General features: G+C 46.7%; 1 protein-coding gene across 3 annotated transcripts in view; it reads right to left on the minus strand.

Annotated features, from left to right (window-relative positions):
• SCAP (SREBF chaperone) overlaps positions 1 to 26,420 on the minus strand; it is a 654,188-nt gene that overhangs the window by 89,032 nt on the left and 538,736 nt on the right. For all 3 annotated transcript variants that reach the window (XM_085628619.1, XM_085628621.1, XM_085628620.1), the window contains exons 17-18: positions 13,945 to 14,500; positions 12,696 to 12,781 (exon numbers count right to left, since the gene is read on the minus strand). In XM_085628619.1, the coding sequence (XP_085484745.1) occupies positions 12,696 to 12,781; positions 13,945 to 14,500 (642 nt within the window). The remainder of the gene's footprint in view (positions 1 to 12,695; positions 12,782 to 13,944; positions 14,501 to 26,420) is intronic.

Here is a 26,420-nt window from a genome sequence, read left to right on the forward strand (position 1 = left end):
TGGGATACTGCTGTATACGTTGTTCCATCGCTATTTTGTAGAGCCGGGATATGAGCCTGCGGGGGCATTTGTGTTTAATAATATACGTTAGCTCCGGTACCTCCGGGGGTTCAGCCATGTCGTCCCCCAGTTGCTGCCGCCACGCCCCCCTCACCCTGTGGAATTGGAAACGCTGCAGCTGCGATGGGGCTTCCGCCCCAGCAGCTACCTCATCCCACGTTATCACAGTGCCATCCATGAACAGGTCACCCAGCGTACACAAACCCAGCTCCTGAAGGGCACGCACCACTCCCCCATCCCGGCAAGGAGGCAGCCATCGCGCCCACTCGATCGGCATTGCCGGGGAGTACAGCAAAGCCCCAGCCTTATACCGCAGTATGCAGTCCCACGCATGCCTAGTGGAGTTAAGAGAGTCCAGGTAACCCGTACGACGGTCGGGCGTGTCAAATAATCGATGGAAGCGGGAGGGGGTCTGCGAACAATCTTTTCAGCCGGAGGTGAGGGGTCGACTCCTCACCATGGATCCAACTATGCGCCTGTGCACCCTGCGCGATCCGGTAGTATAGCTCCATGTCCGGCGCCCCGAGTCCCCCCATGTGGTAGGGCAATGTGAGCACTCTCCAGCTGACCCGAGCCTGCTTGCCCGCCCATGCCAGCCTCAATAGCGACTTATGGAGCCTATCGAAGAAGACCCGCGGCATCACCATAGGGATATTGGTGAACAGGAAAAGGAATCGGGGAAGAACCACCATTTTCATGATTGATATCCTACCCATTAACGAGAGAGGAAGGCCAATCCATATTTCCACATCATCCTCAAGCTTATCTATGGCTCTGCCATAGTTTTCCCTCATCAGAATTTCTGGGTCAGTATGTAGCCTTATTCCCAGATATTGGACTGCGTCATTCGACCATTGTAGCGGGTACTCCATCTCAAATGGGGTCGTAGATGAGGTGAGCGGAAAGGCTATAGACTTACTCCAATTCACGCGCAGGCCTGAAAGGGCCCCGAAGCGCACCACTTCTCTCAGCACCGAAGCCAAATTCTTCTCTGTGTCCCGGACATACAATAGAGTGTCATCTGCGTACGTAGATACCGTTATTTTATAGGTGGGGAAGCTGACCCCCCTGAGGCTGTGGTATTCCCGCATGGCGCAATCTAACGGTTCCGCCACCAGGGCATACAGTATCGGCGACAGAGGGCAACCTTGCCGTGTACCCCTGGAGACGTAAATAGCATCCGTAACCTGATCTCCCAGGCGGATCCTCGCACTAGGCGCCGTATACAGTACCCCTATCATTCGCAGGAACACCGGCCCCAGACCAATTTTTGTTAAAACCTGCCGCATAAAAGGCCACTCGACAGAGTCGAACGCTTTCTCCATATCCAGGAAAACCGCAAGTGCTTTAGTATCCCTCCGGACATGCTGCATAGCGCCAAAAACCGTCCGCAGGTTATAGGTCAGATTTCTGCCAGGCATGAACCCCGACTGCTCCGGGGCCACCAGCTCCGGAGTCAGTAACGCGAGTCGCGTAGCCAATATTTTCGCAAATATCTTCGTGTCAACATTTAGTAGCGACAGAGGCCTATAGGAGCTACATTCCTCTGTGGACTTCCCCGGCTTAGGGATAGCCACCAGTAGGGCCTCACTCATGGACTTTGGCATCCTACCCGTATCGCACATGTCATCAAATAGTTGCGAGAGATATGGGAGCAGCAGATCCGTGAAGTGTTTATAAAAGGCAGTCGTTAAGCCATCCATCCCCGGCGCACTGTTCGCACGCATGCTCGCTAGAGCCTCAATGATTTCATCCTTCTGGATGGGAAGAGACAGAAATTCCCTACGAGCATTAGAGAGGAAGGGCATCTCAATATGGTCCAGATAGTCCCTAACCTCGTCGTCCATATCAGTCTGCTGCGAAGCATATAATTGCCGCGTAATACGACTTAAAGCAGGCTGCGATATCAGCCTCCTCAGTCAATAGCTCACCGGCGTCCGATCTAATTGCGGTGATGTTAGCTTTACCCAGTCTAGCCCTCAGTAGATTGGCCAAAACCGAACCAGGCCTCTCCCCCTCTCCATAAACCCTAGCTGTACCTTACTTCCCCCAGTGTTTCACCACATCGTCCGCAGCTGCGTGATATTCTGTTAATAGGGTCTTCCGCAGCGTCATCACCATCGCCCGCTAGCTGCCTAGCCTCCGCCTCGCCCAGACGCCGCTCCAATCCCGCCAATCGACGTCGTATATCACGCAGTACCCCTGAGTGCTTGGCCATAGCCACACCCCTAATATAGACCTTGAACGTTTCCCAAACTGTCTGGAAACTCAACGGAACCAACGTTGGCGTCGAAAAACGTAGTTATAGCTTCCGCCAGTTCCTCCTTAAACAGGGGGTCTAAGAGCGAGTAGGGAGGGAATCGCCACGTGAACGGTGGGATAATCTTCCGCGGCGCAGCCACCGTCAGCAGCACAGGGGAATGATCAGACAATGTCCTCGGCAGCACCTGGCACCCGCACACTTGCGGGATGAGTGATGACGATGCAAGCCAGTAGTCTATGCGTGTATGCAAATTATGATAGGCTGAGTAGTGTGTGAAGCCCCCCACCGTTGGGTTAAGCGCTCTCCATACATCTGAGAGCGCCATTTGGATCAGTGCCCTGTGTAATGCTTAGGCGGCCGCAGTGGGCGTCCTGTTGGGTCCCCGCGATCTATCGAGGCTCGGATCCAGAACCACATTAAGGTCCCCTCCCCACAATATCTGGGGAGCTGCACAGCCCCTTACAGCTTCAGCCAATCTACAGTAAAAGTCCGGGCAATCGTAATTAGGGCCGTAGACATTGACCAACAGCAGGTCCATTCCCCTGCCTCGGCAGCGTGAAATCACATACCTAACCCCTCCATCGACCTCCATCGCCTGCGTTGTGAAGCCGGCTATCGGATTAAACCAGGTGAAGGCGCCTCTAGCGTGAGTCGTAAACCCAGCCGCATGCACATTGCCCCGCAATCCCCCGCAGCGCAACATGGGGCTCAGGGCCGGAAGATGCGTCTCCTGTAGGAATGCCACATCTATGTCATGCCTTTTTAAGTACTGTAGGACTGCGCGCAGCTTACGGTGATCGCTTAGGCCCCTTACATTCCACGTCACTGCCCGTAGGGCGTTAAGCGCCCCATGCGGGGCAGTAGCACTAGCCATTAGTATCTTGTTCACAATGTGCTGGCCTCAGCCTCCAGAATATGGAGTTCGCACCGGAGGACCACCATCTCAGTCGCTCAGACTGCCGGACTAACCTCAGAAAAAAAAAAATCCCCCTCCCCGCCCCCCACCCACAGCTGACCTCCCCCAACTTAGCCACGCTGTCTCTCATGTCGAGATCACCCATCCCTCCCTCCACCCACCCCAACAGTAGCTCAACCCTTCAAATGTGTGCTGTGCACTCGCGGGCGGAGGTTGCTCAATGCAAAAGGATAACGCAAAGCTCGCACAGTAGTACCAAGCCCCAACCTCCGCACACAGACCAGAAGCGTATGCCCCACCACCAAGGTGGACACAATCCCCCTTGAATGTCCCTGCACCCTTGGGCCCCTCAAAGCAGGGTCGCAGCAGTCTCCTCAGCTCCGCCCCCAGAGGTATCAGTATGTTAAGTCTCGACCCTGCCCCCTGGAGGTCCGCCCCGGCCCAGAAACCGCCCCAAAACATCTGCTTTCCACTGTGCGCTATGCCTCGCGGACTATAGCCCCCCATCCACCCATGAGGAGCTCCCCATACAAATCGCACCAGCTTGGTAGCTCTCTCCACATCGTAACCCCTGCACTACTGTCTCTCATCCCTCCCCCAGCGCAACCCGCACTTGCCACCAGAGCATGGTCAGTCCTGCTGCTCCAAGGAACCTTCCGACTCCTCCTCCCTCGGCGTCTGCGCCGGGCTGCGCCTCATCTCCCTGCTCCAGTCCTTCAGCGCCTTTTGCAAGGCCTTGGGGTCCGTAAAGAGATGTGTCTTCCCTTGTCTATTAATACGCATCTTTGCAGGGTATAGCATCGCATAATCCAGGCCCTGATCCCTCAACTGTTTTTTAATCGGGATAAACTGCTGTTTGGCCTCCTGGACCCTAGCAGTAAAATCCGGGTATAGCGATATAGACGATCCCTCGTACGTGAGTGACTGTTTCTCTCTTGCCACTCTGAGGGCGGCATCCCTGTCCCTATAATTCAGCAACTTAGCGATGATAGGTCGCGGCGGAGCTCCCGGCGGGGGCCTGGGTCCCAGGGATCTATGCGCCCGCTCCACCACAAACATGCTCGAGAAAACATCCGCGCCCAGCATCTCAGTCAACATCTTTTCCACGAAGTGTTCCATCCGGCCCGTAGCCGTCGTCTCCGGCAAACCTGTAATCCGTAGGTTACAGCGTCGGGCGCGAGCCTCAAAATCCTCAGTTTTGTCCTGCAGCACCTGCAGGAGGTGCCCCAGTTGCTTGTGTTCAGCGTCGAGCGAGGTTTGCGCCACCTCCACCTCCCCCAGCCGCTGGTCAGATTGATCCAATCTCGCCGCATATTTATCCAGTCTCTCCCCCATGCGGTCCATGCGATAGGAGAGCGCATCCATCTTCGCCCCCAGAGAGGTGATGCCCTCCTGCAGGCCCTTCTCCATGGAGAGCAGGAGACTGCGAATATCCTGTGCGTCGTCGGGGAGTGTGAGGGGGGGAACCGACCCACCCACAGCGCCCTCCGCCGATTCCTGGGTCTTAGTCCATCTGTGTTCAAACGACAGTTTCGCCTGGGCTTTATCCGGCTTGCCCATCGTGCCACTGGTCCGTTCTGCGCAGCACTCGGCTCCTCCACCGCCGGGACGTCGCACTCCCCAACTCGGAGCTCAGCCTCCAGTCCTGGCTCCCAGCGCAGCTATATCCCACCTCACTGGCACGCAGCCTCTGCTGCACTGCGCGGCTCTGCACGTCTCCACCGGCAGCCAGTCAGCAAAGGGCCTAAGCTAAGCCACAGGCGCAGTCAGGAATGCGGCCCCACCACAGACTCCTGTAGACGTCCCAGCCGCGCTGCAAGCCTCGGTGTCCAGCCGCGCCACACCTACTCCACGCAACCGGACCACCGGTAACCTCTGCGATTGTCTGGTAAGTATTAAGCCGCCGATCAGGGCCCCTCTCACGCTCCCCCGCCGCCGCCAATGTCGCCAATTTCGTCGCTGTGACGCGCGTCCCACTCCAGGCAGGCTCCGTGTACCTCGGGGCGTGCGCTACTCAACACCTCTCCACTAGAGTTCAGGGGGGCTCGCCGCATCTACCAGCTCCCAGTTCAGCTCCAGCAGTGAGACCCCGGGGCCACACCTCCTCTCCGCGCCACAGAGCCCACCGCTCCGACGTCGTCAGCCGTCACTTAATGGTCATTGCCTGGGCACCTCCTAGTGGTTCACCATTGCAGCCGCCGATCTGTACGCCACCGTGCCTGGGGCGCCTTCTCCGCGATTGTGCGCTGCGGAGCGGGCAGTATCCGGGCTATGCGGTCGCCATGCTGCACCTCCTCGGGACCCTCCGCAGGCGTCTGGTCCCGTTTGCAGCCAATTGGGGGCAGCCAACCAAGGATCTCGCTGGTCTCCCCAGCGTTCGCGGTCCTTACCGTCGCCTCGTCCCGCCACACTCGTCCGGCACCCTCCGCCGCTCCGGCTCCGACAGCCCTGCTCGCCGCACGCACAGCGACGCAGGCAGGCACTCTTGGTACTCGAGGCCGGGGATCTGAGGCCTTCTCTCTGCCGCGGGTCTACCCCGTACGTCGGGCAACAGCTGCGGTCCGCTCTCTTCCGATTCAGGCCTCTGAGCCTCCGCACCCTTCGCTACGTCTGGCCAACCTCTCCAGCGCATTTCAGGTGGTGTGGGGCAGGATAAATGTAGGATTGAAACCTCCGTGTGCCGGAGCTCGAGGCTCAAGCGGCCATTCTCTTGTCGAGCCAAGCTCCGCCCCGTTAGAACCAGGGTTCCCCCAGGATCAAGGATACACTCTCAGAACCCCCTCAGAGGCACTAGGGCAGCCGGGTGCAGAGTGCTGAGGCCCAATGTTATCCAATTGGGTATAGGGGACCTCCGGTTGGCGGCTGCTCACAAGCAGGCCACAAGGTTGTGGGAGCAAAGCTCCTGGTGTTAGGCTCAGGGCAAAGGGGGGTCATAGTTAGGACCCAAAGTACACCTGCCGCGGCACAGGGGCGGCTGGGTGCAGGGTGCGGTTTTGGCATCGGGTGCCCTGTAGTTTTTATTGGAAATTCTACGGTTGCAACAAAGACTGCAGGCTCGGGGACAAAGATCTTCTGGAGGTGACCACCGGTTAAAGAGGTATGTTGGGATGCCTTGGGATGCTGTGACACCGTCAGTTGGGCCACCCAAGGCTGTGGGACTTCCGGTGCATCGGTGTCTTTAGGCGTCTGTTTTTTTTACCAGCTCCGGTCGCGGTCAGGGGGATCCTCCAGAAAGGGGCTGCAGGTGACGACTGGAGATTCGAGGCAGGTCAGAGATCACCAGATTTCAGGTCAGGATCGCTGGGGAAACCTCCTTGTGGGGTTGAGCCACTCAAACTCGGGCCGTGGGGTGCAGACTCTGGGATTTGGCTAGAGCCAGAGTCTGTGGGAGAGCAAATCCGGTGCTCACGGGAAACCTTCCTAGTTTTGGAAGGCAGGGCCTTCGGGTTCTTGAGGGCTGCTGGCTGAAGGACACACCAGGATTTCTCTGAAGCAGGTTTGAGATGCGAACAAGCCGGTAGGGCTGGGGCCAAGTCAGTGGGCGTCCTCCTCTTCTTAGTTCAGCATGGCTTCTTCGGTCCTTCTTTTCGTTTTTTGTCTGAGGAGGCAAGGTTCAGGGTTGCTCCTAAATACTAGATTTAGGGACGTTACAGTAAGTAAAGGTCGGGACCAATGGGTCCCTTCCTTGAGGTGGGTAAACCCCTTTTATGCCACCCTCCAGTAGGAGGGGGGGGGGGCATATGCCTCTCTCTGGTTGGCTGGGTTCCCCCATCTGCAAGATGGCTGGCCTGAGAGTTGTGCTTCACCTCACCTCCCCCACCTGAGGGGTGGGGTTGGCACAGGTGGGCACACCTACCTTCCTCATTTGGTTTTCCCGACGATTCTCCTGCCCAAAGTAGGGGTCAGAACCGGTGGGGGCCAGTTGCTGGAAGCAGCAAATGGCTGGGGTAGCTCACAAAGGCGGCAAGTCTTTGAAGCTTCCCCTTCGTGGACCCTGCCCATCCCAGGGAAGGACACTTGGCATCACGTCCCAAGATGTGCATTGTTCCAGACCCGCGAGAGCAGCAAGCTCTCGACCCAGGGTTCCAGAAGCATGTCTGGTGGTGGCAGCTGGCGAACAGACACTCAGCCAGGACACTAGAGTTGGGTCATTTTTCAGGGGTCATCTCTAAGATGCCCTCCGAGTACATTTTTCATTCAATCCCACACTGGCATCAGTGTGGGTTTAAAGTGCTGAGAAGTTTGATACCAAATTTCCTAGTTTTCAGTAAAGCCATTATGGTGCTGTGGAGTTTGTAATGACAAACCAGCACCATATACCCTTAATGGCATTACTGAACTTACAATGTTTAAGAATTAGTTTAGACACTGTAGGGGTACAGGGCTCATGCACCTGTACCCTCAGCACTGGTATAATGCACCCAGCTAGAGGGGTGGCTGACCTATGCCAGGGCAGTGGGTTGTAGGCATGGCACACCGGGATGTGTGCCTGAAATGGGGGGGGGGGGGTCTGTCTGTCTGTCTGTCCCCGGCCCCTAAGGGTGGCACAATGAGTGCTGCAGCCCTTGGAGGCCTTCCATGGCCACACCACCCTTGTTACCTATGGTACCATTTACAAGGGACTGACATGTGGTCAAAGAGTGACAGTTCGGTTTTGTCTCAATGCAGTATTAGGGAAAGAACATAGGCCCTGGGTACCTGGCTGGCAGGAACCCAGGGCACACTCAAAGTTCATCAACAGTTTGGCAAAATGTGGGGGCAACCATGAAAAAAGAGGGCACTTTCTTACAATGCCGTAGCATGGAGATTGGCCCACATACAGCTTTTGGTCACTGGCTAGTGGCCAGTGTCCTTCAAAATGTCTACGCACTTTGAAAGTACTTTACAAATGTTTTTGCTAGTGAGCACTCCATACGAGTGCATCTGCAGGCCATGTTCTCTCCTACTTGGCATGTTAACCCACCCACCCAGTCTTTTAACCCACCACATTCTGCTCCTTCTGTTTTACCCACCCCCTGCTTCAGCCACCTCCCGCAACCTTCTTCATGTCCCCCACCCTCCTACCTAATGTCCTTTTCATTTTCCTTCAAGGCCTTTTATTCTTATCAATTTATTTTTTTTGCGCATTTATGTGGCGCAAACTCAAAGGTAGTGGAGTGCTTTACATGACCACCACTTACGTTACACGGGACACTTTCATTTTTTTTTGGGCGATTAGGCATGGGAAGATTAAGTAATTTGACCAGAATCATAGGATGTTAAGTAGACGCAGAGATTCGAACCGGGTCTTCAGTGGCAAGGTCATCAGGTCTGACCATAGTGCCGCATCCTTGCACCATTTTATTTCCATTGTCTTTTAACTTTTTATCTACATGCAAGGCCTTTTATTTTAATTTTATTTTTGTATGCATTTATGTAGCGCTAACTCGACAGGAAGGTATTGGAGTGTTTGACATGAGCATCACTTACATTACATAGGGACACTTAGTGAGCACTATATACAAGCGCATCTGCAGGCGGTCTTCTCTCCTCTACGGCGTGTTAACCCACCACCTTCCGCCCGCCGCTGTTGTTTTGAACGAACTCACTCCACCCCCCCAAGCTTTTAACCCACCATGTTCTCCTCCCTGCTCTTTGTTGTTTTACCCCCCCCCCGCTTCAGCCACCTTCTGCGACCTCCCTCGTGTCCACCACCCTCCTCCCGTGTCTCGAGCACCCTCCTCCCTTGTGCCTTTTAAACTCCATTCGGGTGCTTTTAGTTAATTAACTTTTTGGGGCACTTTTATGTAACGCAAACTCGACAAAAAGGTATTTGAGTGAGCACCATTTAGATTTCAAACGGATACTTGCCTTTTGGGATTTTTTGCTTTTATTTGATTAGGCATGGGGAAATTAAGTGAATGGACCAGAATCACAGGATGTTGAGCAGATGCAGAGACTCAAACCGATTCCCCAGTAGCAAGGTCGACAGCCCTGACCATAGTGCCACATCTTCTCACTGTTTTATTTCCATTGCCTTTTAAATATAAATAAATTGTTGGATTTGAAATTATTTTAATATTAATAGTATTATTTGTTTAAACACATAGCAAATGAAATGCCAATAGTCTGTGTTACACAATGTCAGTGTGTGACGTAATGCGACTGCAGTTCACATATGTTTAGTGTTCACTGTAGTGGCTGGAGACGACACACACAAGTAATGCCCACCTAAGATTACACATTACTGGGCAATGTTTTACTTAATTCTGGCACAGCACTCTCCCCACCAAATACCCCCACCCCCATTTTATGTGTGTACAAATTGGGGCAGGCTCCCCATATCAATCCGGGGCAAGTTGATCATGCACAGTGCTGTAAAAGGGCTTAATGTTCCAGCAGCTAGACTGTTTCTGGTGTCCTCAATCACATGAACTTCCCTGCAGCTTGCTGCAGTATACTCCTTAAAGTGCCGATAACAGGCCGCCTTGCAAGAGCCGCTCTCCGACGGAAAACATCCATTACAACGCAGGCATTACATCGTAATGCCTCTACAACGCAAGTCGTTACAAGGACGCGTTGTTACATCGCATGGCATTACAACGCAAGTCGTTACAACGAATTGCTGTAGGGGGCAGAAGGTGTTGGATTTGTTGGATTTTCATTCCAACACCTTCCCTACTGTTGCGCACATTGGAGTTGGAATAGTAAATGTTACTATTCCAAACTCCAGCCCCCAATCCCCCCACAGCAAGTCATTGTAACGACTTGCGTTGTAATAGCGTGCGATGTAACAATGCTTTGTCGTAACGACTTGCGTTGTAATGGCATGCGTTGTAAGCGCACGTGTTGTAACGAGTGCTATTCCTCTCTGCCAGGCATCAACGTAAGACACTGGAACTTATAATTGGCTAACGCTAGCACTACGGGTTCCTGCGATGAATTCCAACTTTAAGCTGTGACTCATGTCTAAGAAGTAGAGCCATGTCACAGCGCTTTTTTTTCTTTACTTGAAGCCATGTTGGACAGCAGCCTGTGCTGCTGTGCAACATGTCTAAATTTACAAAGGCAATAGAACTCGTAAGGGCGAAACCTATTTGCTTTGCCAATGCTTGCTTCCTTTCAAAATGCACTTTTGATTTTTTGGTACATTTTCCCCCTGCTAATGAATAACATAATTGAATAGTTTGGTCTAGCCATAGTGCGATTGTTCCTTTGGATACAGATGTTCTTTACTATTGGGGAGAATGAGGTACGAAGAAATCCTGACTTTATTTGTTTAATTTCTTGTAAGTGATACATAACTGCTCTTTTAACGTGTAATGCATGCAGTGGCTTTTGGTTGTTGAGAAAAAGCAGTACTTTGACATAGAATGGGTGGATATGCTGTATCGATCTGCACCTCACCGTATGTACATATATTGTATTGATTCTAACGCATCAGTTTCTAAACATGCAATATTGGGTGCTAATACAATGCCGAATACTTATCCACCTAAAGTATTGAAATTATTGAGATCACAAGTAATCCTAAAGTTAAATCCATTATCATAAGCACTGTAGCACACCAGAAAAAAGTCACTATCACAGTTCTTAAAGTATGTTAGTTCAAATCAATAAATCAACATTTGAATTAATAAAATTATGTCCATTTCACGGTTCCAAATATCACAGAAAGCTTGAAAATATTGGTCCAATTCCACGTCGCGTTGTCAAAAATTGAGCTTTATTCCAAAATCACATAGCAGCCATTCCAAATTCACATAGCAGCCGACCCCCGTTTCGCCCATGAGGGCTTCCTCAAGGCTCAAAAATGGGTTGCTCTTTCATGTAATCAATGAATCTTTTATACAGATTGTCAATAACCATCAGAATATTCTCTCCAGGATTCAAATGTATAATATTGAAGTGCGTAATAGACTTAATCCCAAATAGAAGGTACCGGAATGTCTTCTTCAGAAAACTTACATTCCTCTTCTAAGCTGGTTTTCTGGTGACCGAGGGGGTACTTATTGTTCCACTTCTTGCTCTTGGTCTTTCATGTCCACATGTATGAGGAATCTCATAAGCACTGAGTATGTCACTGAACTCTCTTTTTCTGTATTAAATCTGCAACAATGGCTTCAAGCTGTACCTTTCTTTTCCATTTATCAAGTGCGAAGTTTAGTCATGCTGGTCTTCTTTTTGTATAGAGGAGGAGTATCTTTCTCTTTTGCCTTCTATTTTTGATGCTCTTTAGCATCAAGACCGAGTCAGAAATCTAGCCCGTCCTGATGTCTTTATCATTAAACCCAGATAACTCCTTTTTCTTTTTGGCTACTTTGACTGTGATTGTTCTTTCATAGTTGAGGGTTTTTTCTTCCCACTGGGTCTGAAAATCTTGCAACCTCTAAGTGGCTTTTCCAGTGAGGATCTGTAGGCCTACGCCTGTCCGATGTATTTAATCTTTTAATTGATTTTGGTTTTTGTTTCATTATTCACTGCACTCCAAAGCCACGGGTGCTTAAAGTTTGATGTTGGACTAATTCTAATGTCCCTGAGCCTCTTTGGTGGCTTCTAAAACATCAAAGTCATCCCACAGCAGTAGACCCAAATCCTAAAGGAAAATATCCTTTGCCTGAGACATTTTGTACTGTGTCCACCTTTGTCTTTTTCCAGCGTCTTTAAAGTATTAGGTTGAAAAGGCGAAACATGTCCAGCACCCTCCGGATTTGTGCACCTTTGGGAGGTATGAATTACACAACCTGTGAGAGACTTTCCTGCTAAACTTGAGGTGTAAAGTAGGACAAAACCTAAAGGTTATCTTTTCCATCACCCTCTTTGTTAAATGTCTAAGGACACCCAGAGATATCAGATGGTTTCCTAACAAATAGTCTCTGACACCTGTAGTTTAAGTCCACCAAGAAAACCTGTTTCTTTGAGGTCTTGCTCAGTGGTTTGAAGGATTCCTCTGAGTTCTCCGCAAGCTTTTGGCAGTGCTCGTGATCGAATGACAACGCTATTTGTTTTAATCGCTGATTACCAGCGACAGTCAAGTTTCCGCGAAGTGTAGTTCGGCGCCTGAAACATTTATCTCTGGATGGTGGTACCCTTTCTCAGTGTTATTTTGAAATCTGTTTCTCTGTGGGAGAATGTTCTCTGCATCTGAACACAAAGGCAGAAAAAATCTGAAGATCGCAACAATGTGCTGGGGCATAGCTAGGTTAATTTGACAGTTTAGGGGGGTCCTTTATGGCTCGGCCTGTGGTCGATGCCAAAGAAAGACGTTTACATTTACATCCAGTTTCTGGTGGGGAATAATTCACAGCTTATACATCTAGAGGAGATTCATGCTACAAAAATTGCTGTTACTTTAAATCCAGACTGTTCTGCCCAGAATCCAAGTCATATTAAACTCCGACTTCCTGTATTAACCATTAAGAAGCTCATTCCACAGCTTGCCTACATAAGTGAAGGGAACGTTCGTGTTATCCTTACCTGTGATTTTGAAATACAAGTGAGGTGATGCCAGACAGGCCTTCTTCATTGCTACAGCGCAGGGTTCCTTCAATTGCATCCCACACCTAGAGGAAGATAACTTTAATCAACAATTCTGCTGTAAAAGGCGATGGGTGGCAAGTTTCTACACTTAAAACAGGTGAAGCAACTACAGAGTGTTCCTGTCACACTTTGTTCATTTGTTAATCCAATAAGTCTTGAAATGTTTGCATTTTTAAACTAGACTTACATCTGTACTATCAGCGAGCTAGTAAAACGATATACTGGATCATTTTTAGTATGTCAGATTGAGTCACTTTCTTACTCTAAGTGGATTACCCTACACAGGATGCAAATGTTCAGACCAAGGGCCTGAGCTCAGTACTATAATGCCTGAAGCTGCATCTCACCAAAAAGGTCCAAGAAGGCCACCACAGTTTTGAGCTTACGCAACGTCCCAATCATAAGTTATGTGCCTTCGCAGTTCAGGGTGAACTGATATTTTTGGGGCAAGGTCATGACTGCTATGCATATGGTGATTTGCGTCAGTGACAGCGTAAATGAGCTAAAAGCAATCAAAGGAATTCAGAATAATAGTGTTTGAGACATTCTAGCATTTCTACTATTCACTTTTGTGCTTTGTGGACTTGCGGAAATGACATTAGACACATCATACATGACATCAACATTCATCCAAACGAACGTGTCCGTTAGAGGGATAAACCTGCCCTTGGAAGTATAACACCATCCACTGTACAGGAAAAATTGGTTACATGAACAAAGACAACTAGGATTACAAAATCATCTTTGTATACTTTCAGTCATACAGCAAACTTAGATGGCATAGCCATAGCGGATGTTATACAGTGGGTACAGTCACATTCAAACACTGTAACCCAGTCTTCTGGTAACATCGACACAACATAATACTTGAAACACTACTATCCCTTCTTACTGAGACGAAGGCATGGCACTTAGAGCCATATCTATAACGTGTATCAACAAGACTGCAAAGTCAACCACTGTGATATCACTGCAAACTCCTAGTCTAATGTTGTCCTCCTCTCACTTAAAGAAGCATCTGTAATAAGAGCAGGGAATTCAGCAGTGCTTTTAGAATGTCATTTATGACGCAATGTCGGGTCATGGTTGATGTTACAAGTTAAGGTGCATAATAGTTGCGTTTCTGCATCAGTTGGTTAAGTGAAGCAGAAGGGACACAGTTAGGACACCTAAGGCCTTTGCTTACCTCCAAAGATCCGTTACTGCGTCCAGCCACAATTAGATTGCCCTGCAGACCTAGACTCCAGACAGAGCTCTCAAACTCATCTTCCCAGGTATGACCTTGAGAGCTTTTCCCATTCATGACAAAAGGGTCATCTCCAAAACTCTTTCTGCAGGAGCTTACACACCCTTCATCCATAATGCAGCCTGGAGAGTGAGCGCCGCAGGCCATTGCAGAGAGCAAAGACTGTCCATTCATAGAAGAGGAGAGTTCCTGGGGACTGATGGCACCCTTCTCATCATAGGCTCGCTGCACTAGGCTGCTGAAATCATAGCCGCTACTGTTGCAACCTGTCACTTGCTGGTAAGACTTCAGCTCCGGCACTGCCTGTTCCAAGAAGTTGGTGTCGATTAAGCTGCTGAGGTCTGGCTGGTCAGAAAAGAGAAAGGTTTGGGTGGATGTAAGCCTGCGCAGCACAGGGTACCCATTCTCAAAGGAATCCTCAGTTGTTGACTTAGAGTCTGAGAGGCGGTCCCAGCTATCCTGGTATTCAAAGATGCCACTGCTCTCCCTCCGTAACCTGTTGAAGGAAAGAATAACAGGGTTTAACAAGGTAAAAATGAATACTTTTGCCAAAAATCAAATAGTGAAACAATCTTTTATGTTAAATGTAACCAATTCAGAACACGATGGTCTAGGGCAGTGTTTCCCAACCTGTGGGCAGTGGTCCCGAGCCAATTGTTGGGTGGTCGCAAAAGTCCAAGCAATTATAGATTCCTTTAAACTCGGCATTTATCTTGTCACATTTGCTGCACTTCAAAGACAGAGGTCAAATGTCAGGCTATGTCGTCTGACAAATTGATGCTTATTTTTTTTACATGGAAATTGGACTTTACAAACTCCTCTCTCTTTGCAGTCAGTGAAGAAAAAGCAAAGCCAATTATGTGACAATCTTGCTCGAGTACAGCGAGTGTGAAAGGATTTTGTCACTTTAAAAATTGGGTTCTGGTTCTAAAAATTTTGGAAGGTCCAGTCTAGGGTAAGAGAAAGGCAAGACAACAAAGGTCTAGATGGGCAAAACGGCACATCCCCAAAACTTAAAAGCAGCGATGACAGGCCTTTTCAATATGGGCAAATGATCAATAGTGCAGTTTAACCTTCATACTTTGACAGAACATGGTGGGAGAAGGAGACAACTACTCATAACAATACTGTTGCATACCATCTAGGTACTTAGGGCCAGATGTAGGTGGCTAAATCACGGTCGGTAACGACGAAATTCATTAAATTTCAACGTTACCGACCGGTATTTAGCCATTCCTAATGTAGGTAAGGAATCTGTAAATAAGGAATCGGTAAATACCGATTCCTTATTGCTCTTGCATTCAAGGAATCGGTAATACCGATTCCTTAAATGCAATGTAGGAAGCACATTAAAGAGTGCTTTTGAGCCTTAAGAAATCGGTAATTACCACCAACTTCAAGTTGGTGGTAATTACCGATTTCCTTTAAAACAAATCACTTTTTTGTTTTTTTATAAGTGCCATGTGGCACACATTCATGCCCTTAGGGCATGTATGTGCGCCACATGTGCACACATGCACATTTCAGGGGTGCAACAGGGTGTCCTTTTGACACCCTGGCACCCTTGAAAGTGCTCCTGCTATTGGCAATTCGGTAATACCGAATCGCTAATAGTGAATGTCTTCACATTCATTCCTATGGACCTCCAAGCCCATAGAAATGAATGGGTAGGTATTCCTTATTAACGAATCTCAAATACCGATTCGGTAATAAGGAATATTAAGGATTCTGTATTTTTTACCGAATCTTTACCTACATAGGAAATACCGATTTCTTAATAGCGAATCGGTAAAATTTGCTATTAAGAAATCAGTATTTCAGATTTACCTACATCTGGCCCTTAGTGAGCATAATAACATTATTGATTGATGACGCTTTGGTTTTGTCCAAACTCAAAATCAAAGTTTGCAGGTGATGCAGAAGTTGTCTATCTCTAACTCTAGTATTTATAGATGTTAGACTCTGAATCTCTAATCCATTAAATCATGGTGGGTGAATAGGCTACACGTTATCTCTCAACAAAGCCTATCCCAAGAAGCACACATTTATCAAGTTGTCATGTTAGGTCAAAGTAGTTAGGCGCCACTTGTTTAGCTGCAGGCACACTAGGAGATACAATGAATCACAAGATTCAACTATTTACCACTGGTATACATGTGTATTTCTTTGATAGTGATAATGCTGTAATGAGGTACAATTTGGAGAAGATCAGTTGGTCTATTTCAGAAAATCTTGCTTCGGAAACATGTACAATATGCACCATGTACAGATTTTGTCTGCAATGGCCATCAAAGAAACGTTTGGATTGTGTTGTGTGCTTTTCCTCCAAAGTCCTGCACAAAACCTACCATGTAAAATCTTGTTTTTCCTTCAGCTTCAGGAAACACCACCCTCTTTCAGTATATTAGACCATGTATGAATACAAACCTGGTAGGAAATCTGTGTCCGTTTGATTCATGTTGTGATATTTCTCAATAACGGTCTGAATGGTTATCAAGAAAGAGTTTATACATTGATATGGCTGCTAAATAAGGTAAACATTAATGTTTACCTTATGATCCAGGCCCTAATTCTCTCCCGTTTCGACTATGGAAACGCTCTTTATTTAGGAGCACCACGGGCAACCACAACCAAACTGAAAATCACTCAGAATTGCACAGCACATATGCGTCTTAAGATCCCCAATCTACAAGGCCTGCATTGAAGACCTTGCACTGGCTCCCCGTCATGGACAGAATAAAATTCAAGTCCTTATGTATTTCCCACAAGTCCTTCTGGAAGGAAGGACCTTCTATCATCCAGACCATCATCTCCCCCTATCGTCCTAGCAGATGCCTCTGTTCAACCAACCCATACCTAGCTTAAGTCCCCATAATTAAAAGGACAAGAAGTGACGGTCGGTCCTACCACTACAACGCTGCCGAACTGTGGAACGCCCTTCCCCTCCAACTGTGTTCAGAAGCCAACCTCCTGCCCTTCCGTAACCTCTTGAAAACATGGCTTTTTCAAAACCCTACTTACTAAGCTTTTTGATGCTTTCGCTAGCGCTGGGACACCTACGGGTAGCTACACGCTCTATAAATATTCATAATATAACATGTTGACAGGTTGTTAAGGTTGTCTGATACCTGGGTGGAAGATAACATATCTGCTTTAATATTGTGGTTTACAGGACCCTGGGCCGCTGTAAGTGAAAACCGGAGAATATAGCAACTACCAGGCCAACCACTGCTTAATATAACATACAATACATTATTGGGATTTGTTCTAGCCAGCATCGCATATTGAACTCTTTATTGAAAATCCCTCTATTTCACAAGACAGTTCATATTTACATGAACTCAGGTACGTGTAAGTCGCTTGGTTAGACAGAGAAAGGGATGTTCATTGGCTGTATGTCAGTGGATTTACAGGATCAGTCACTGCTTTGAACGCAGCATTCCAGTCTGATAAACCAACATGAGCGCTGTGGTAAAAGCTTCTTTTAACTGAGGAAATGTATATCCAGTTTCTGTTGAACAGTACAGTTATCCTTTGTTTGTTCAAAGTGCTATAAGATGTGCAAGTTAGTTTGAAGAGGAAACTGTAATTGATAACCTAGCCATGAAAACCATAATTCGTACCCCAAAGACCTCACCCATGATGTGACAAATTAAATGAAAAATTACATCACTGATCATCTTAACATCATTATCTATGCCATCATCAAGGACACATAGTAATGTTTGGATATACAAATATTTTGTTTAGTCCTGGTATTCATTAGTATAAATATCTTGAGGTCACAAGCATTGTAATTGGGGTTCCTTAACCTGTCCCTGAAGGAGAGGGAAAAGGCTCTCTATTTTCTGGACTGGGCCACGACCAAAGATTCCCTCTCCTCATCAGATGAGTCATCAAGTGATCCCTCTGCACCCACACAAATACAACAGTTGGACAGCTATTAAAGTGAAGTGCCTTAGAAGATGGAAGTGGCTTGCATTTACAGAAGACTTCCACATTCAAAGAACCTTCTGCCAGAGTGAGCAAAAGATCGACAAGCCTCAGAACCTGTCCTCAGACTCAATTACCAATTCCGAAGATTTACTAACAAAAAAGTCCTTGGAAGCCTTACAGTCCATGAGCAAATCATCCAAGACATCTTTGCCAAACAGTACAAGGGTCTTAGTAGAAAATGTGTGGCAGATTTTGATTTGTGGCTTGGATGAAGGCAGGCGGTGTATTCCTTGAGTGCGTTTTTCACAAATGTATTTTTATGTCTAGAGACACAGGAGGTCTTATATTTAAATGATTCTGCCATCCCTAGAAAGTAATGTTTCCCTAGCCCAGTACTCCAAAATCACCACTCCTCGGCTGGAGAGCTGCAGGAAGATATGGTAAGCCAACTGAAAGGGAAAAGAAAAAAGTGTGAGGTAAAAAAATAAAAATACTTCCCTCTTTCATGAGTAGAGCAGAAAGATTCAGAGGCTCTTTTTACACATGATGTGCAGGAGAAATATGAGTGGTGGTGAGTGAGGGGAGTGTAATTCAAAGCACTTTCACCCCATTGACTACTGTTTGGGTGCTTTTTAGAGTGGAGATTGGGCTACTATAGAGACACTGCTCATCATTCATTCAGACATATTAATATTGCCTACTGGGGCCGTAGTTATTTTTCTCTTCTGCCTGCCTGCATGCACTTACTGCCGCACTACCAGGGACTCCATTTCCCGCATTCCAACACGCCAGGAGGTGCCAGTGTCATTTTACCAGCACCGGGAGGCGCATAAAAACTGTCTTGGGCTCCCGCAGCGCGAGACGCGCGTGGGCGTGCCCGGGCCAAGGGCGGGCCTGTCTGCGCCTGGAGGAGGCTGGGCTGGGCCCCATCCCTGACAAATGGACCCCAGGACCGTTAAGTATAACCACTGAGGTACAGTATCACTTTCGGATATTGCCATCCCCAGGCGAATCCAAAAGGAGCAAAAGGAAGACCATAAATGACCAGCGAGGGGCGGGGGTAGCAGGAACACTCCACGCCTTTCTTCTGAGGGCTGGGTCAGTCCTCACCCACGAGATCGAGATAAGGGAGCGCCGGCTATCTATGGAGCCCTTGATCTCACATAAACGTTCCCCACTTGGTAGTCATTCTACGGGGAACATTCCTCTACACCCCCCCCCCCCCCCCAATTGCCACTAATACAACATTTGGCACCTATATAATCATCAAATGGGCCCAGTATAGTTACTCGGGCCAGGTTGCGAAATCTCGGAAAGACAACAATAAGGAGCCACCAACAAAAAAAAGAAAGGGTTGGGGGCTGCAAGAACAGACACAAAAATCTTCAACAGCTACTAGTAGTGGAGATATAAGTGGGGATGGTGACAATGAACTTGGGGCAAGATCTGTTTTGAGGGTTAATGACTCTTATATTGCCGCCAAGGATGAACGATGAGGACTTCTGGAAAAGGCTAGAGACCATGGTTTCTTTTTTTATTAATCCTCTGTCACTAAAATGAACTCAAATCGAGGACAGACTTGCAAAAATTGAGGGGGTGGGCATAAGCAGTTGTTCACTTGCCCAGGGTACATGCCTTGGAGGAGGTTCTGGGACTTCGGAGTCGGGAGTTGTGACTCATCTAATTGTAACCAATTCGGAGGACATCCAGACGCACTACATATACATTCAGGATGGTGCTGCTGAAGCCACAGCCCGACCTCATTGGCCAGTGCCCCCCCACCCCCATTTGGAATCTACTTGGCATCTCCCTAGTAGAGAAGGTCCCATTATTCCGTGCACACGGTAGGGCAGCATCTCTAATGGGACTTGATCACACACACGGGTGCCACCGTTGGGAAATGTAGGGAGAGTGGCCTATATTCAGCAACAGCAAAGGCCTAACTCGAGCTATCTCATGAACCATAATCAGTCCTTGCAACTTCCGCCAGAAGCCACTCCCTAAACAATTGTATTGGCAAAGGTCCCTCACCCTCCTGCTCATGCCCATGAACCTTGGACCACTCTAAGGAACAAGTCACTACATTGGTTAAGCACTAGAACTGGCATAACTGATATTCTCTTCTCGGAACTTAAAATGCCCAGAAGAATACGATTAGTTGATAAAACAAGTAAATATTTTGCAGGTGACTATGTGGTCCTAACCTTTAGATCCCCAATTTGGTGCACACTATCCTGGATAGGGCGGGTAATCATGTGATCTCGGCCCAGGGAATTAACATTCTACCCCTTGGGTATTTTTATCAACCTTTAAAGGCACAGTGGCTCAGACCCCTGGAGGGGAGTTACTCAGGTATTATGCAGCATAGGTATAGGGTCCCAGTCAGTAATCGTTTTGATATCTTTAATACTTTAGAAGATATAGACTGACTAACTCTAGTTACAGATTCATGCCCTACTCAAAAGGCAGACCCTAATAGTAATAGACAGGCAAATTAACCACATGTACAACTACCCCCAACTATGCACATAAAGAAATTAAAGCTCACGTCCTACTACTGGCCCACCCTAATCTGAGAGAAGAGTCTCTGGATACTAAACACCAGACCGGGGGCCTTGTATATATCTCAGACATCAACTGTAATCAGGCATTTTCTTTTAACAGTGCAATAACCTCTGCAATTGCCACTGCAGTGAAGCCCACATGTAAAACTCATAGTGATTCATGTAACTTGGCTTTTTGGATTATCTCAGGTATTCGATCAAAGTTGACTCATCCTTTATGGTGCGATTGTATGTCAGAATTTGACATACTGTGCCTCCAAAAAACCTGGGTAAAGGACACAATACATATTAATGATTAATGTTTTCAGAACTTTTCACACTCCAGCTGTCGATGCTGTTTGTGGGAGGGCAAAGTGTGAGTTGCGCACTTATGTACCTAACAGGGTGAATGTGAACAAAATTGAGATATGCACAGAAGAAATCTATTACCAACTGATTTTACTTAATTCTGATAAGAAGCAATGCATTGCCCTGACAAACATCTATAACAATATCCCCACGGACCAGATTGGAGCAGTCGTGATGAAATTGGGCAATGATTTGAAAACAATTCATAGCAATAAGGCAAAGGATACACTCCTGATCTTGGGAGGTGATTTTAATTCTGCACTGTGTTCAAATGACGGGGGGGGGGGAAACTATGGGGTTTTGTAAATGAGGATAGGACTAGCCATACACACTTTCGACACTCTAAACTTGGTGAACTATTTAATGAAGTGATGTTTGGTCTTGATTTAGGGTTTGCTAACGAGCTATGTGACTCTCCCGTCCCACTGAGGCATACTTTTAATGGTAGAGGATGTTTTACAACCATAGATTATATATTGTTGTCTAATTGTTACTCAAGCAGAGTTAAATCATTTAATACCCATGATAATTCATTGAGCGACCATTTCCCATTGAGTATCACTGTCTCACTGCCGAAAAGGCTATTTGGTAGTGGGAAAAAAGTTGCACGTATTGCACAAAATGTGACCATTAATAAAACTAATGGTTACTCATTGCGTTGGTGGATCCCTCAGACATTCTAAAACAATTGATAACAAGGTGCAAATCAGCCTCTGAAGCCTGTTTGAGTGAAATATCTACACCTGATAGTGTTTTAATTTATTTCCAGGAAATATCGGGAGTCATTAAAGCTGCCCCATTTGTAAAATATAGTAAAAAAGGAAGAAAGCAACAAGGGTAGTTTGACTCTAAATGTACACAAGCCTATGCTAAATTAAAACAGGAAACACATAAGACTCCCAGAAATCCAATTGATATGAGTCAGGCTAGAGGGGCCTATAGGCTAGCACTTAAGGAACGCAAAGCAACTATGACAAATGATGCTTGGATAGCATTGCATGATGCCTCTCTTTACAAAGACAGCTTGGCCTTTTGGAAAGCTGTGAAATCTCCCTTCTTGATACCTGGTGAAGGCCCGACCATTGAAATAGCTATTACAGAAGAGCAATGGATAGAGCACTTCTCCATGATGTACAATTGCGGTGGGAGTGCAAAGCCGGAAGATAGCCAACCACATGGAGATGTTGCTTTGACAACCCTGACAAACCAGAACGATCTCCAGTTCACTTTGGACGAGGTCAACCGCGCTATATTGGCAAGTTTGGGGGTAAGGCCCCTGGGCCCGATGGGAGTCCCAGTAGACCTATACAAGTCAAACATGATTTTTTGGGGCCAGTTATTAACCCAGGTAATCAATGTGAGGTATTACTCTCATTTTATAACAAGCTGGTCGGAATCTATCATAGTGCCCAGGATCCTGGTTGCTCTAGGCCAATATCCTTATTAGACTCCGTGGTGAAAGTGACTGGTCGAATTATTCTACGACTGCAGGATTGTGCAGAGGACAGCAAGGTCATCTCTAATATTCAGTACGGTTTTCGTGAGGGCTTAGGAACTGTAGAACAGAGTTTAAATATAAACATCATCGTACGAGAGTACATCCGGGCCAAAAAAGGTAGGCTGTTTTCAGCATTTGTGGATCTCACAGCAGCCTTCGACTGCGTGAGGCACAGTAAGCTCTGGAAGGAAGATCCTGTAGAATCTGGGAGTGGACAACCAAATTATCAATTTTCTTAGACGAATATATAATGATGCTAACGCTAGAGCGCGATTTGGTGTAAATGGTGAATGCTCTGCCCCGTTCCCAATAATGAGGAAGGTAAGGCAAAGTTGCGTGCTAGCCCCCTTTCTTTTTAACCTTTATAATAATGGCTTGGGTGAGGCACTGGTAAGGGATTGCCAAGATCTCCCACAAATAGGCTGACGCCCCATACCAGTACTCATATATGTGGACGCCATCCTGATGTCTCATACCCAAGTGGGACTGCAAAGGGTTTTAAACAGTTTTTCACTTTTTATGCCCAATCTCAGCCTTAGAGTAAACACATCGAAAACTTTCATTATGAGATGCGGTAGTAGCAGCCAAAAGTGTAGGGACATGTATATAGACAAGCAAAATATAGAGTTTACCACAAGATTTTCATATTTTTTTTTTTAACACAAATTTTTATTGGGTTATTTGTTGAGAGGATGGGCATTAGCCCTACAATGGCCTGTAGGAGAAAATGGATTAGTCTCATGCAAATATCCGTATTTCTACCATTGATCAATGCAGGCGAAACAACAGAGACAAAAAGCAGACAGTTCTCGATCTCCAGGCAAGAAAATACAACTCAGTGGCATCAGTATTCACATACAAACGGAGCAGGAAAGCCCGGTCAAAGTGAAGTATAGAGTAATGAAAAGCAAAGCCATCTCTCAGGGGTCCGCTGCCGGCGGAGAGCGGCAGGGAGGGGTAGGGGGGGTAGGGGTTTGATTCCTCGATATGTTGCCCATCTGGTCCAGATTTTTCGATGTTTTGCTGGGCATCCCCAAGCTAGGAACACAGCTATTTCGGCCCCCATACATCTATCTAATTCAGTCTTCCGTTTATCTAGAGTTGGAAGATTTTCATATCTTGGTATTTTATTTGACAGGAATGACTCTTGGTCCCAAGCGGTGCAAGTCAAAAAATATGTCATTATGAAGGGCCCAGCTGCCTTTGCTAATTTTTTCAAAAAGTTGGATAGGAGGCCACCAGTGGAGCTTTTAGAGATTTATAAGGGTTAATGTGTCTCCACAGGGATGTATGGTGCAGGGGTTTGGGGTTATGTAGATTTGCACCCAATACAAAAAGTGTAAAATGTGTTTTTAAGATATATTCTAGCAGTCCCGAATAGCATATCTTCTTATGTTTGCCACTCAGAATTGGGTATGCCATACATTGCAGATCTTTTAAACTGTACTCAATCAGGATATTTTAAAGGACAGTTTTAATTTGGAAGGGGCCTTAACCATCCTGTGGCTAAGGTACGTTTGGAATTTTCTGTGTGACCCGGGCCACCTAAATTATTACACTAAGCCAAGTACCATGTCCACCATCACAAGGAAAGAGTTAAAAAAGAGGGCCTAATGTTGTTAGAAACACTCAGGCTATCGGCAGAGATCACAAATCCTACTGTACTGTCCAACTAACGGATTTTAATTACTTTTAATATTCAACCTTATTTAAATATTGTACTGGGTGGTTATGACAGGTTCTTGCTACCCAGATTTAGATTTGGGATTGTACATAGACTTATAAGTTTCCCTGAAATTAATAACTGGTCACAAAAGATGCATCTATGTCTCTGCGATGACAATTCAGAACAATCAACTTTACATGTTGTTTTATTTTGTAAATTTTATGATGGAGCTATTAAAACGTGGATTGTTCCAATTTTAAATTTTTTGGGTATCAGACAATGTCGTCCTGCGCTTATTGCATTACAGTTTTTGGAAAATGAACATGTAGTTTGGAGAGTAGTAATGTTTCTAAAAAGTGTACTTAACTGCAGGAAACGTATTGTATTATGAAAGTCGGGTCCTATTATGAAATATGAGATAGTAATGAAATGAATTATTTTTTATATTTGATGATCTTATTTTTAATGTGTATTGTATGTGGTTTTATGATTATCTATGACAGTAATCGAATAAAGCGTTCTTTGACTTTGACAGTAATCACAGACTCCCTACTCAACAACCCGTACTTGTGGCTTTGGTACACCAGTGGTAAATGACCGTACCCCCAAAAGATACTGCTCATTAACCTGGGACTACCTAAAAACCCCAAGAAATGTCAACAGTGAGAGATTTCAAAGAGGTATGATCCCACTCTCTAGTAAAATGTGCACTTTGAATATATTGAAAATTCTCCTCTGTTACAGAAAGATCCTAGTAAAATCCATGCTATGAACAGCCATGAATAATTCAGTTGCCATTTGTTTGGAATATGATACTCTCTGCTTTGCATATTCTCATCCACGTTCATCTATCTCTAAAGTTGAGAGGAAACTTGAACAATGTTGTTTATAAAAGACCAGCCCCATAATTAAATCACTAGTTGACAAAGGAAGTAAGACTGTACTGGGTCCCGCCATATTTGTTCAGTCTTGTTGCCTGTTTATATACAAGCAAACATCCAGTGGAGAAGGAGAAATTAATTTACAGCCAAAAAAGGCATGGAGTTCTAAGTCTTTCATTTGTGGGCTCACCTCCTGTACTTGCTAGACTCTAACCATTCACTTGCCAGCTGTAGCGAGACACATCTGTTTTCATCAAAACTGGAAGAGTGGAAGCTTGAAAATCAGAGTTTTGATTTTTGGACGATTGGTCAACCAAATAAACATAGGTATATGGTTGAAAATCAGGTTTCTTCAACTGAGAGGCATTAATGTAATCCCAACAGAGGTTCAGAGGTTTCTGAGGAACCAAATTGATGTAAGCTCCTATGAGGCATAGAAGACACCATAACCAGATGTTAGTGTTGGAAAGTTGAAATGGTGGAGTGCTTCTTCAAGGCTTTCACCTCTTCATGAGTGGTGAGGACAGCACAGCTGCCCAGAATGGGGAGTATAACATGGCTCATACAGCTTGACGTCTAACAAGGAACAAGCAGGTATTTCTGCTGAGTGACAAAACAGACAGTGGATAATGCTGTTAGATGTGGGTTATAATGTACCTCCTGTAGCTTAAGCTATGGGTCAACATGAGAAAGTCATTTCATGCTCATGGCAGAATTCCCCAAAAATACACTGTACTGAAAATGGTGCTTTCTATAGCTTATCTCAGGTATTGACTAAGGCTCTGCATATTCATAATTAGGTGTCATTTACAACACCTAAAAGGGAGGTGCAAAAAGTGCCATGCCAATGTCACTAGTGTTGTTTTGTATTTAAAATTAATATACCATTTCATTTCCTGAAGTCACAAAGAGGGCTCATTTGAAGCTTCAAGACCAGTTAGAGCTCCAGGAGGCCAGATATAGTCTCTCAAATGTCCCCCTTGTCACTCGGTGTGCACAGATTACAAGAACGGCTAGTGCTCTTGTGGGCCAAGTGTGAGGACCCAGAGTCTGTGTGCTGGCCCACTGTGTCACAACATGCTAGGGTTGAAGTCGTGTTGGCCTGGGTCGAACTCCCCTGCTTAGCCAGGCGAAGATGCCATAACCTGGCACCTGGTCAAAGCTCCAGGAAGCCCTCGGGTGGAAGCCCCTGTCCTAGGCTCCATTCTCTGTACAGCTGTGTCACAAAGCTTCCTGTGGGCTTCATAACCGAGGGAAGGAGGCTTTCTGAGAAGGACCGGGGTGGGGTTGGCTGGTGACTTAATGTTTCTTAGCTCCCCTGGCCTGGGCATCCTGATCCAATGTACTGGGGTGACAGTTACTACTCAGATCATGGTGGCAACAGATTAGGGAGTAACTTGTGTCTCTCTCCAGAGTGTGGAGCAGAGACAGGGTCCTACTGAATGCCCAGTTACCCGGCAGATGCCGGGGCAGGTTGGTGTCAGATTGGGGAGGAGTCTAAGGCTCCTGCAAGCTGAACAGTT

The sequence above is a fragment of the Triturus cristatus genome, chromosome 10 (genome assembly GCF_964204655.1).
Source record: "Triturus cristatus chromosome 10, aTriCri1.1, whole genome shotgun sequence".
Lineage (NCBI taxonomy): Eukaryota > Metazoa > Chordata > Amphibia > Caudata > Salamandridae > Triturus > Triturus cristatus.